Consider the following 12,660-nt stretch of genomic DNA (forward strand, 5'->3'; position numbering starts at 1 on the left):
CCGTGCCGTGCCGTGCCCGTGCTGTGCCGTGCCGTGCCGTGCCGTGCCATGCCATGCCCGTGCCGTGCCGTGTCGTGCCGTGCTGTGCCGTGCCGTGCCGTGCCGTGCCGCTCCGCCCGGGCTGCCGGCTGGAACGGTGCCCCGGCAGCACCCAGCGAACGCAGCCATGAATAGGAGTTTCCATGTAAAAGAGGGGGATGCGTGCTTTACGCAGGGTGGAATTAAGCTGTAAAGTCTCATCGGCACAGGATTCTGTGGGTGCTGGATTTTTACATTTGTCTGAAGAGCAAAGAAATTCACATGAGGAAGAGCCACCAAGGGGAATTAAACACAGAGATACCAGGAAATCCTTGAGCAGAGGCTGGGGGTGTAATGGGGAGCACTGCTCTCATGTTTGCTTATTCCTACCACTTTTTGCCAGGCATCTGCTATATGAGCCACCGTTAAAAACAGGATCTTTATCCTTTCTTTTAAATGATCCCACACGGACAGCATCCATCATGAGCACCAGAAAGAGCTGGCTTCAATCCTCTGATCTGCCACACGCCTTCTGTGTAACCTCATTTTCCTTCCTTTGGGGGAAAACAGAAATCAGAGCATTTCCCACCCTCTGACAGGGTTGAAACCTGCTTACGTTGGGCCTGGGAAGTGCTTAGCGATGCCGGAGGTGGGGGGTTGGTGTCCGGTGTTGCCATGGAGCTGGGCTCTGTTGACAGACTTGAACTGGTGGTGGCCGGAGTGCCATGGACCCACAGCGCGTGACCATGGCACTGACGGTGGTGGGGCTGCTCCGGGACCCGGCTTTCCACGTGGCCAAGTGCACGGCTGAGGTAACGTCCAGGCTTTTGGGAGCAGCCAGGAGTAAGTAAGTAAATAAGCAGTGAAATGCCTGCGCCTGACAGCGGCTCTTCAGAAAAAAATATTCTGAATTTCAGGTTTCTGCTCTTCTTTGGCGCTGGCAGGCACAGGCACTGGGGCTTTACGGGCTCCCGGCTCGGTGCTGCTCAGGGCGGGGGGTCTCCACTGCAGCATCCTCGCCTCCTTGTTCCTACACCTCCAAGAAATGTTACAGCTGGGCGATGCTGTATAGGTTGTCACGCACATTGCAGCTCTGCCTGACTTGCTGGGCAGCTTGTGACACGTCCCTCAATGCAGCTCTGTCAGTGCAGAGGAGAAATCAGAAAACTGCAAATGGGGTTTCACAGACTTTTTCAGAGAAGCTTGGCCCACCATGGGGTGCACATCACTGACCTTTATGCCCTCAGTGCCTGTAAGAGTTTATCTGCCAGGCTTGTTCCCGGTGTTAGTGACAGCTGACGAAGCTCTGCCGTCTGTCAGCAGCCCTAAGGACAAGCCAAGCCGATAGCTGCAGGGGGTGTGTGCCTTTTGGCTTCTTCCGTTTTTTTTTCCCCCAGCCACCATCCCAATGATAGCAACAGGGACCATGAGCTGAACAGAAAGCCACTTCTTCGCTTCATTCTTTTTAAGGCCAGCTGCGCTGGCTTTAAGCATCAGCTTGTGGCACCTGTGTGCCCCAGCCCACGTGGAGATGAGGCTAAATCCCTGGACAGGAATGTCCCATATCTAAATAGCGCTGTGCTCCCGAGGTGTTGCTCCAAGCAATAGGGGCTGGAAACATTCACCTTAGCTGATCGCTTGCCCCAAGGCCCTGGGCCCTGTCTCCTAGGACAGCAGAGGACTGCGACTCCCCATGCATCCAAAAATGCAGTTGATGCTCAGCAATATCTCTGAATATCTCACCGCTTGCTTATATCCATCTCCCTTGGGGGCGATGGACAGGGGGAGTACCAGTATGATCCAATAACATTTGTGAAGCAGCCTTTCATAGAAAAATAAGACACCCCCTACATCCGCAAACAGGGATTTAGAGCAATTTGCATGCACTTCTGCATCTGTCAGGAATCACGCCAGAGGCATGAGGGGTGCAGAGAAATAACTGTATTAGAATGTGGCTTAGGTTGTAGTTCATGAGGGAAACACAAGCTATGATAGGATAGGGTGTGGGAGGGTATTAAACTGCTTGTAAGCATTTTTTTTTTTTTCCTTACCTTGAAAATGCAGGCTCTGAAGCTGAAGTTTCCAAGCAAGTTTGCAGATCCTGTAATTCAGCCTTTAGTAGAATTTGCATGGCTTGAATATTTACAGGAGAAAAAGAAGGTAATTCTTGTGTCCTCGGGCAGTTTTGGACATGAATCCTTTCCCCAGCCTCTCCCAGCTTGGTGCCATCTGCAGATTTGGAAGTTAGTTTTTCCACCCCAATTTATTTAATGGTCTCAGAGACCCTCGAGGCAGGATGGGGCTCTCCAGGTGCTTTTCCTGTTCAGTCTGACCTGCCCTCAAAGTGACACCCAGGTGACTCTTATCACAACGATGTCCTGTAGCAAGAGGATCCAGACCTTTAGGGCATGTAACTGCGTGCAATGTCACCACACCTCACCAAAAGCTGCTGCCCAATCCCTTCCAGTTGGTGGGATTTCTGGTTTTAGAAGTAGGAAAGGCATAAAAGTATCACAGGCTACCTTACCTGTGGTGGATTATTACTGATTGTTTCTTCACTAAATGTGTAAATAATCCCTGGGGGCTTTGTTTTCCCTCTGAAATGCAGGAACTGAGAGGTGAGGTATGGGCGTACGCCTCCCCAGTGATGTGCTTCATTGATGGCCAGCTGCTGGGGGATGAGAGGGAGCTGCTCAAGTGGTCCTACTCTGAGTGGGACTATTGCGACTATAAGCCTGAGGCACTTTACCAAGCGATTGCTGAGGATTTTTACACCAAATATCTGAAAAACAGCCAGGCAAGTAGCACTGTTTTACACGAAGAGTACGAAGTCTGTAAGTGGCTGGAGAGGTTGTCCGCGGAAAAGGCAGGTGCCACGAGGAGGAAGGAGAAGTGAGCACAGCAGTCACAGTTTCTTGGTTTCTGCCCCATGATGGGACGAGGACAGCAAAGCCTCTGCGCCCCTCGGCAGCCAGGAAGAGACAAACACCAGCCTGGATGCCCAGCACATATTAACTGCTTCGGGACTGAACAGTCAAAAGTGCATTGCTGCAACTGTGCTGCTCCAAAATGCCAAACTGCCCGGCCCTTGGGTACCGAAATTCTTTTGAGTACCAAAAGCCCAACTGCCAAACCTCTCCTTTCCTGGCCAAGACCCCCTGAAATGCCGTGAAGTCGCGAGGTACGATGCTGCCAGCACTGACACGGTACTGAGAGCAGAGAAAAAAGCCCTACCAAAATGAACACCAGTCTGGCTGGGAAGAGCGAGAAATGTCCATTTTGGTGAGGTGGCCAGTATTCCTGCGGATTCATTTACTCCTGCCAGTACCGTACGGGCTGCAATAGGCATGTAAATGAAAGCAAAATGAAGAAGCAGGTCCTGCCCAGTAGTTTGCTTTAACACGCTGTTAGGATTATTTCTGCCCGGAATGAAGTGAAACATCCTCCACTTTTTTTGTTTATTTAAACAAAATAGTAGGAATGCTGTTGTGCATTGACAATCCCGGACATTTTCAGAGACCACAGGTGCTGGGTGGGGTGGCTGGACCCTGGGAAGCAAGTGCAGCACAGAGAGCTGGCCTTTCCCTCACTGCATTTATTTTTCTGCTTTAAACAGCATGTGTTCGTGTACCTGGAGATAGCCATCGAGGAACAGCCCGTCGGGAGGCTCCTGTTTGAGGTATGTTACAGAAGAGCAAAGCCAAAGCAAGGGACAAGCACACCCAGTGCTGTGGTTTCACCTGCTGAAGGAGAGGGCGACAGAAATCTGGCTGGTGGATATCAGCTAGGAATTTCACACGTTGCCAGCTAGGAATTTCACACGTGTTTTCCTCTTCTTGCTTATGCAGCTCTTTTCGGACGTGTGTCCCAGGACCTGCGAGAATTTCCGTGCCCTGTGCACCGGAGGAGCAAAGTCCCTCTGCGACGGCCGAGAGCTCACCTACAAGAACTCCCTTTTTCATCGCCTAGTGAAAAACGGGTGGATCCAAGGAGGAGGTGGGTTTCCAGGTGTCCTGAGTTAATCTGAGTTACAGCAGAAGTGGTGCTGGGATCATCTGCATGAATAACAGCTTTTATCCACAGATATGTAGCTGAACTACATGACAAAGCTAATTTCTGCAGGACAAGCTCATTATATATATATATATAAAAAAACAGAAAACATTTTCTCTTCCAGCCATCCCACTTTCTAAACATAGGAGAAATTTGGATAATTTGCTCTTTTGATTATCCAAGACCTTTTCAAAAGAACTTAGGAAACTAATTGAAAGCATTATTTCTTTTCCATTAAGTTCTTTGGTAAGTAACGAGGAAACTAATTGAAAACATGAAAACACGAACAATATTCATAGGAAAACACACTACTTGTTTTATGGAGAGATTCATTTACAGAGGCATTTAGCCAAGTTCCAGAGCCCTTCCAAACGTGCTGGTGAGTTGTCTGAACACCAGTGCTACGCCTGGAGCTTGGCACTGACGAGAAAGGCACCACGAGCAATGGGTCACGCAGCCTGCCTGACATCCCCGGGGAAGTCAAGATAGTCAGGTGTATCAGATGGCATTTCCTTCATTACTGCCTTTTGGTCTATCATCAGTCTTACCTACCTATATTTCTTATGTGCCTTTGCCTTGCCTACTCCAAATGTGAGTGCTTAAATCCATTTCAAGTTTATACTTTGAAGATACGCCTCCTAATTTCCATGAATAACTAGGCAGATATCTATGTAGTCCATAAAAATAATCTAAAATTACAAGCTTGCTACTGTAGAGGACTAACCATAACCTGACTGGTGTAAGACAGTGTCTAAATAAAGTGACAAAACCAGACTTCTTTTAAAAAAAAAAAAAAATTAAGAATAGATGCATGAGACTTCTTTAGTGCCTCACCTATCAGAAATCTTGTTCAATAGGAATTTCTCTCTTATCAAATCTCTTTTCTTAGACAAGTTAGTGGTCTTAACTCACCATAATACCACAGCTGCATTTTCATCCTTCCTAATCCTAACCCTTCCCGCTCCGACAGCTGTCCCCCTCCCAGGCTCCCCTCCCTCGCCCGGGCGCTGCCACCGCGGGAGCTCTCTCGGGAGGGGAGATGCTGTATTCTCTCTCGAGATACCAACTTCGGAGAGGCAGCGATTAAATGCACCGCACGAACTAGTTCTCCACAGAGACACTGTCTCTTGGGATGGAAGCAGAGCTCTTCCCAAAGGTCTGTTAAAATTTTGGTAGTAAAACAGGAAGATGGGTGCAGTTGTTCCCCCATCTCTGACCTCGGCTGAGCTGCTCACTGACAACCCCCGGTAACGCCTGTGATACACCTGGTCTCTGACGGTTATTTTTATCTACCCTGCAGACATCGTAACTGGAAGGGGAGACACGGGAGAGTCAATTTATGGTCCCACCTTTGAAGGTATGTTTCCTCAGCTATCTTACTGTGCAAATGGCAAATTTCTCCAAAAATCATGTTGTCAATCTGATCTTATTCACAGAATAACCTGGGAATTTCCTTTCACCTCCCTAAAGCAAAAGGGTTTGCTTTTCAGTCAGAATGATTATCTGCATGTATTAGCACAAGCGGACTGCTTTAGTGAGGACACTTTTTGATCTGTAACCCTGGCCCCCTCCTCTGATGTCCCCTGCTCGAGGCTCAGCTCCACCAGCCCCTTCTCCCTGTCTAAATGAGGGCTGATGCTCACCCACTGCCTACTCCAAACTGCAAATACTCACCTTTGTGGACAGAAATGCAGAAGCGGATCAGCTACAGATCTCCACGCGCCCGATACCACTTGTTCAAATGCATTTAAAGCAATGGAAGTAAGTCAGCTTTAACTCTAGATTTCCTGGATCTCAGGCAGGTTTTCAGGCTTGGGCACACCACAGGCATCGCTGCCAGCAGTTACATGACTGTGGATGTAAGGGGAGTTAGTTACTGCTCAATTCACATAAAACCATGAAAGTCGAGAAATGACAAACACGAGCTAAGTTTAACAGAAAACGTTCCCCCATACTGGTCTAAAGTAATAAAATGTAAAGAAAAAAGAACATTATAACTTGCAATATTTAAGAAAAACAACCCATATAATCGACACAGACATTTGGGATCTTCTGTTTAAATGCTACCCATAAAGACGTTTTATGACAGTTAAAGCACTTTTGAAACTGATTTATGTTCCCTTATATAAAAGCTCTCCCACTGCCAATGGCACAAACGAGGCGACATTTGAGCAGGCTGGGCAGCAGCCAAAAGCGAGATCAGAAATGCCAAGTGCAGCTGAAAACTTTCTTTCCCAAGACGCCGAAGAGCCCGCTGGCGAGGAGAAGCCACCCTCGCTCATCTCGAGGCCCCGGAACGGACGGAGCAAAACCCGGCCGGGGGCAGGTCGCCGGCCTGCTCCGCCAGGCCCAGCCGCGGCGCTGGCGGGCAGGAAAGCTCCTGGGGGGTGGAAGCCTGGCCTGCGGGGCTCAAGGCGGTAAATGCTATGGGCTGCCTGGAGCAGGCAGGAAGGGGCAAAAGCCACTTCTTCGGTGCTGGAGTTCCTGAAATAGCAGCAAGCCTAGACTCTTGGGACATGCACATTTCAGAAAGAATGTAAGCTGGTACCGGAGCAAAATGGGACTGGCTGTTAAAGTGTTTGCGAGGCGGATTTAAAAGTCTGTGAGTTCTCTCTCCCAGCGGCATGAGCGCACATCTCGCACCCTTCACACTTTTTGTTCGGATAGAAATCGTCCGCGGAGGAAAATGGGTTTGAGCGTGCGTGGGCCCTCCCACTCACAGGAAAGCTGTGGCCCTGCGCACGCAGCTCCGGCCCCAGCATGGAGCCCCTGCCATTTCGCTCCTGGCTCCATCCTCCTCCTCCAGGCAGAGCTCGTGCTTTCCCTGGGCTACCCAGGAAAGAATCTGCTGTGTCACGTGGGAAGGTGACAATGCGACAAAAATTGCTGAAGTAATTTTAAGGTGGATTTAATTTGGAATCTGTCATCCTTGAAAGTGTCCCTGGAAGAGTTTTATTACCCATATCGCACATACTCCATGTGTTGATGTATCAAAGGAGAGGATTGCTAATTCTTCCCCTGCCCCCTTTTAATTAAAAGTTGCATTTCATCTTTGAGGAAGGTGTTCCCTTGGGTATGCCTTTATATCTTAAGGCTTAGATTGCTTCCCTAGTACTTCCCGCAAAACTATTTTACAGTGAGGGCAGAGGACAAATATCTTCAATATCTGAAAAGGGCGAGAGATACCTCTGTCAGCTGGTAATGTTCTGGGAGACTCCACGCTTGGCATGCGTCCGGGCACTGCAACGCTTGCTGAAATTAATGGGATGCAACCTCATTTTACTGTAATGAGCTGAAAGAACCGAGGTAAAATTACAAAGAATCACTCAGACTGGAGCACCATGTCATAGGACAAAGCATCCCACTCCAAAATTAGGCTGCTGAAGTGATTTTGCAAACTGCAAAGCAGCGGTCAGGGCGCAACTTTTCAGTTAAAATTTAATTACTATTTTTATGAATCAGTTTCTGAGAAGGGCACTCAAACAGGGTGAAAAGAATTTTTTTAAAGATAAGAGAACAATAAAATCTAAACATTTCTACAGTTTCCTTCAAGTTTGCTGAGAGCTTGATGGGTGTCTTGCTTGCTCAGTGTGATCAGAGACAGGTGACAGAGATCAGGATCGATGGACACCTCATAGCCAGGCTCTCCTCCACGGAGAAGAAGGAATCAAGTCCTTGCCATCATCCCCCCAAACCCAAGCATACCCAGTGCCTATCCTTCCCCACTCATCCTTCTAGACAGCCATTTCTTCTCTCCCTCACCAGTCCTTCTTCAGCCGGCACGGAGGATCCTCTTCACCTCCTTGCTCTCTTGCTCCCAGAGCTTGCCTTCTCTCCTCGCTCAGGAACAAAGCTTCTGCTCTGGGACCACCCCGGCCTCCTTAACTAAATATCTGCTCTCCATTTCTTCAGCTCTGTTGTTTTATTTGGCTAGAGAGGTCTCCTGCTTGCCCTCCCATGCGAGTCACCGAGCGCTGGGAGCAGCCAGGCATCCTGCCCCAGCCAGGCGCGTCCTGCCCGTGCAGCCCCGCCTGTGCTCACGGGGGATCTCGTCCTCTTCACCGCAGGCAGCGGGATGAGGGGAGGCAGAGCGGAGGCTGTGCTCGGAGCATCCCCTCTGCCTCCCACCTTCCTCGTCCCTACAGCGGGAATAATCCCAAGTAGCTGCGGGGAAATGCCGTGCCAAGTGCCTCGAGCTCCTCCAGCGAGGGGCATTACAGACCGACAACGGGGAGCCAGAGGCATCGTTGCTGTGGTTCTGACATTCAGAAATACCTGGAATGCTTCTTCATGGATATTTTTCATTAGCTTCTTTACTGGCTTAAGCACTAGGCAGTAGCGGGAAGCTCTTTCTAGGAAGGACATTGATTCAAACCAGACTTGGCTCGCATGAGACTCGATGAGACCTTTGGGGGAAAAGGAGAAGGGAAAGAGAAAGCGGAGGAGAAGGAAAGGGGGGAGCTTGCAGGAGCAGGCAAAAGGGAGCTGTAGGGTGAATAACAGCAAAGGGAGCAACACAACTGCAGCCTTTCATCCCTGACTTCTTTCCCTAGATGAAAGCTTCTCCGTTTGTCACAAAGGAAGAGGGGTCCTCGGGATGGCCAACAAGGGCCGCCACAGCAACAGCTCACAGTTCTACATCACCTTCCAGCCAGCTCCAAACCTGGACAAAAAATACGTGGCTTTTGGGTAGGTACACACAGGCTTGCTGCCTCTGCGGCCCCACAGGACATTGCTGCCCGGGGCGAGGAGTCCATGAAATCCCTAAGGCAGCTGCAACATGGATGCCTCCAGCTGGGGGGAGGATGAGTAAGGCAGATCTGAAGCACCTAATGACCCCCATCCCTCCCTTTTCTCTGCCCTGCCCTGACTTGCTTGAGCTAGAAAACCCTATGGCAAAGCTGCCAGGGCCTCTCCAGGGTGAAGGCTACAAATCCATGCCTGTCCAGCTTGCTGCCAGCCAAAGGAGGGCCCTGACGGGTGTTGAGCAAAGCCTCTGGGCTCTTCTCTGCCCTCACAAGCTGAAAGAAATTATTTCAGCGAGTGCACGCTTGGAGTTTGTCCTCAGGTTAATGTACAGGGCTGGCCCTGTTAAGATTTTTAGATCTTGATGAATGTAATAAGGAAGATCATTGCTCTGAGCAGATTGCTTGATGTAAGAGAGCAAAACATGTATGTATTACCACAGAGAGAGAAATTCACAGTGCAGTTTCTATGTAACCACATCGCGGAGAAAGACAGTACTTTTAAAGGAAACTAAAAGCATAACTGTCTCACCTACAGACAACAAACCAAAAGCAATTGCTAGCTGGGTGTGTCTATAACTAGTGGCATTCACCTCAGGTTTCTGCCTTGCCACTGGCTCTCTGTAGTCTGAAAGGTGCGGGATCCATGATCTTATAGACAGGCCCTCTTAAATCTGAGCGGGAGTTTAATCCTAAAGGAGCAAAAGGTACTCACAGCATACGACAAGGACGGCTGGGCACTTTAGAGCCCTGCACTGGCCCAGTCCTCCTGATGTCCCTGCTTGGGCAAAGGCCACCTGCAGTGTCTTCCCCACTCGGTACCGCTGCGCTGGGTGGGGTGGGGTGGGATACGGTATGAAGCTTCCCAGAGCGCTGCTGGCATCCCTTGCCGTGCCGGCGCCTGCAAGAAGCACAGCTCGTGCTCCCACAGCACGGGAGAGCAGGACGGGCTGAAAATCGTAAAGATTGCAAAATGTTGGACTGTTTTCAGGATTCAGATTGGCGCTGTGAAGGAAAGAAACAAAAGATATTTCTCAGGGAGTCACTTCTAATACTGTCACTTCTGACACCGTGTCTCTTGACTTCTTTCTCCCCAAAAGTAATGGCCGTTTGTAGCTGGGGCTCATGGTGCAACACTTATTTCTCTAAATAAATGTAGCTGCATAAAGCCATAGTATTTTCACCTGCCCTGAAATGCCAACTAGAGGCTACTTAATCAAGAACTGATGGCGTCTGCAACTCCATTGAGAAGAACAACTTTTTAAAGAGCAGAGCGGGTGCAGCCTATCAGTAGGAAACTGGTGTCTGGGTTTGTTATAGCCCCACACGAGCCGGAGGCTGCAAACCTGGCTCCAGATGGAGATGGATCATATGTGCACTTTCTCCCTCCCATAGGCAACTGATCGAGGGCACGGAGGTCCTCCGGAGACTGGAAGCTGTACCTACATATAACGAAAGGCCTACAGTAGCCTGCAGGATTAATAACTGTGGGACTTTCAAGCCATGATTGCCAGCTGGTTTTCCTGCCTGCTGTAAGGTAGAGCACTGTTTTCCGCTCAGCTTTTTACAGACCTTGATGGCTTTCACTTAAGGCAAAAATAAAAGCACTTCTTGCGCATGTGAATGGCTTGGAAACATTTTTTTGGCTTAAAAAAAAAGGTTCATTAGCTGTTAAAAAAGCACTTTTGCAGGAGTATAGAAAAAGACTTGTGAACACACCTCCGTGCCAGTCTACAGTTTATGGGAAATGGTGTTAACACGATTATATAGTGACAAGCAGTTATGATAAAATGCATCTATGGCTAAAGCACAGGTGGGCAGATGGATACATACCTATAGGGATAAAGCTAACTGTTCCTGGATAAACTCTGCCTCTACCACAACCTCCACAGCACAATTGCCCTGCCAGGTTTGCCCCGCATGTCTCGGATAGCAGATGTAGTCTGTATGTGGTAATTTGGACATCTTAGAGGAAAGGAGGAAAAAATATGTTTGCATGTCTGTGGCCTCTCAGAATGCCATACATTTGATCCTGCACTGACTACTATAAACTAAAAGTAATGCCCTTGAAATCAGGTTGAGCTAAAACCAGGAGACGTTAGAGCAAGTGTAACATTGGTCTCAAATAACAAAAATGTGACCATTGCCACTAAAGCAGAGAAAAATATTGTTTATAAAGTTCCTGCAAAACTGGAAGTTTTCAGGTTACATGTGGATGCAAATATATAATACACAATAGTTGCTAGTGTCAGTGATTTCTTGCATTCAAGATCTCTCTGATACACAGTGCAGAGCTTGGGCGTGGATGGCTTCAGCAGAGGATGGCAGGTAAGCATTACAAGAAGAGATGTGTGGAGGATCAAAATGCAACTTGGAAAGAGAGGCCATAACCAAGTGCATTGGAAGTTCAAAGGAAAGAGCACTCATGAGTCGGGCTTGGGTGCAGATACAAGGCTAAACCAGCCCCGCTGTGCCAGGGCTACAGAGACACCGTCAGCGTACAGCTCTCTCAGCTCCACTTCCAGCGCTGCGGAGGGCCCTGTGCGGAGAGACCTCTGCTCCTCGGCTCACCGACTGAGCCGCTAAACCCCCCAAAACAGCACCAGTGTCAGATGGGAAAAGCTGAACTAAAGAAGTATTAGGAGAGACCTAATTTTGTCCAAGCTTAAGCCCTCGGATTTCATGAAAAGTAACAATCTTACGTTTATTTGCTAAACGGGAATGGATTTAACAAATCAGCAAATATTTAACTGAATGCCGGAAGAGGGAATAGACCTAGAGCCATCTCCACATGCTCTGCGTGAGCCTAGAGACCATCTTAATTTTAGCAAGTGGATTTAGGTTTTTTCTTTACTTATGGTACAAAACAAAAAGATTCTTTAACCTAAAATACCTTTATATGTCTGCAGCTAGCTAAGGAGCCTTTAACACATTTTATTCTTCCATTTTCTAAAGCTTCCTGTGATCTGTACATAGACTACTATATAGGAACTAAGTCTTCTGTAGGAACATTTCAAATCAATTAAACTGCCCAGAGAGTGATTATTTTCACTTCAGAGTTCTGAGTCAAAGATGAAAATACAGTGTTGTATTTCCTTCACAAAATAACACATTGCCTGACAAATTACTTCTCATAATAGAGACTACCGCTATGAAAGGATAAGGCTTCCAAACTCAGTGGCTCTTATTTCTTGTAAGGATTTAGAAATATACTCAGATGTTTAAAAGTCATAAAAGTAATTTTAGTTCTGCAGGTTACAGAGGACAATGCTAAAAGACTAATTAATTTATTTTTCATTTGCTGTTGGGTCGGTCGTCCACAGCAGGTCTGCTCTGCAGCATGGCTACACCCCGGCGTCCCCAGTGTCCCCACGAGGGATCGAGCCAGAGCACAGCATGTGCTTCAAGACCAAACAACCTGATCTGAGCAGCAGTCAGAGCCCAGAAGCACATGCTCTGGCAATGGGCAGCATTCAGGATCCCTCAGGGCAGACAAATGCCTGATCATGTCGACTATCAGAAAGCTGGTCCTGTGCCAAAAGTTGCAGACCTGGTAACAAGTATGATGGCTGGGTGTAGGACGTACAGGGTGTCGTACACTCAGGATCTAGGAGAGCCACGCAGGGTGACTGGGCAGGGGACAACTGCTTCAAGCTACGTCACATGGAAAATGTTATAACGAGAAGAGGAGAGTACAACCAGGAAATATTTTGAATTTCAGGCATAATGATCCTTCAGGCAAGCCACAATTACTGTATTTGCATTGGTCACAACAGGACACTCAGCCAGAAAAAATGTGGTAAAATCTTTCATCCGGTATTAAGGAGGTCACTTAAAAGAAAAA

The 12,660-nt window shown here is 48.3% G+C and overlaps 1 protein-coding gene across 2 annotated transcripts; it reads left to right on the plus strand.

The window, feature by feature from the left end:
* The first annotated feature begins 234 nt into the window (after positions 1-234).
* On the plus strand, positions 235-10,440 carry PPIL6 (peptidylprolyl isomerase like 6). Of its 2 annotated transcripts, XM_009968256.3 has the most exons (8): positions 235-830; positions 2,083-2,178; positions 2,627-2,815; positions 3,635-3,697; positions 3,867-4,014; positions 5,372-5,428; positions 8,625-8,760; positions 10,212-10,440. In XM_009968256.3, exons 1-8 carry the CDS (start codon positions 744-746, stop codon positions 10,321-10,323), a joined length of 888 nt encoding a protein of 295 aa, XP_009966558.3. In that variant the 5' UTR covers positions 235-743; the 3' UTR covers positions 10,324-10,440. The 2 variants fall into 2 exon arrangements, with proteins under 2 accessions (XP_009966558.3, XP_042659271.1); XM_042803337.1 differs by lacking the exons at positions 8,625-8,760; positions 10,212-10,440 and adding an exon at positions 5,508-5,579.
* The last annotated feature ends 2,220 nt before the right edge of the window (positions 10,441-12,660 follow it).

Source organism: Tyto alba, unplaced genomic scaffold (assembly GCF_018691265.1).
Source record: "Tyto alba isolate M040663 unplaced genomic scaffold, T.alba_DEE_v4.0 Super-Scaffold_40, whole genome shotgun sequence".
Classification (NCBI taxonomy): Eukaryota; Metazoa; Chordata; class Aves; order Strigiformes; family Tytonidae; genus Tyto; species Tyto alba.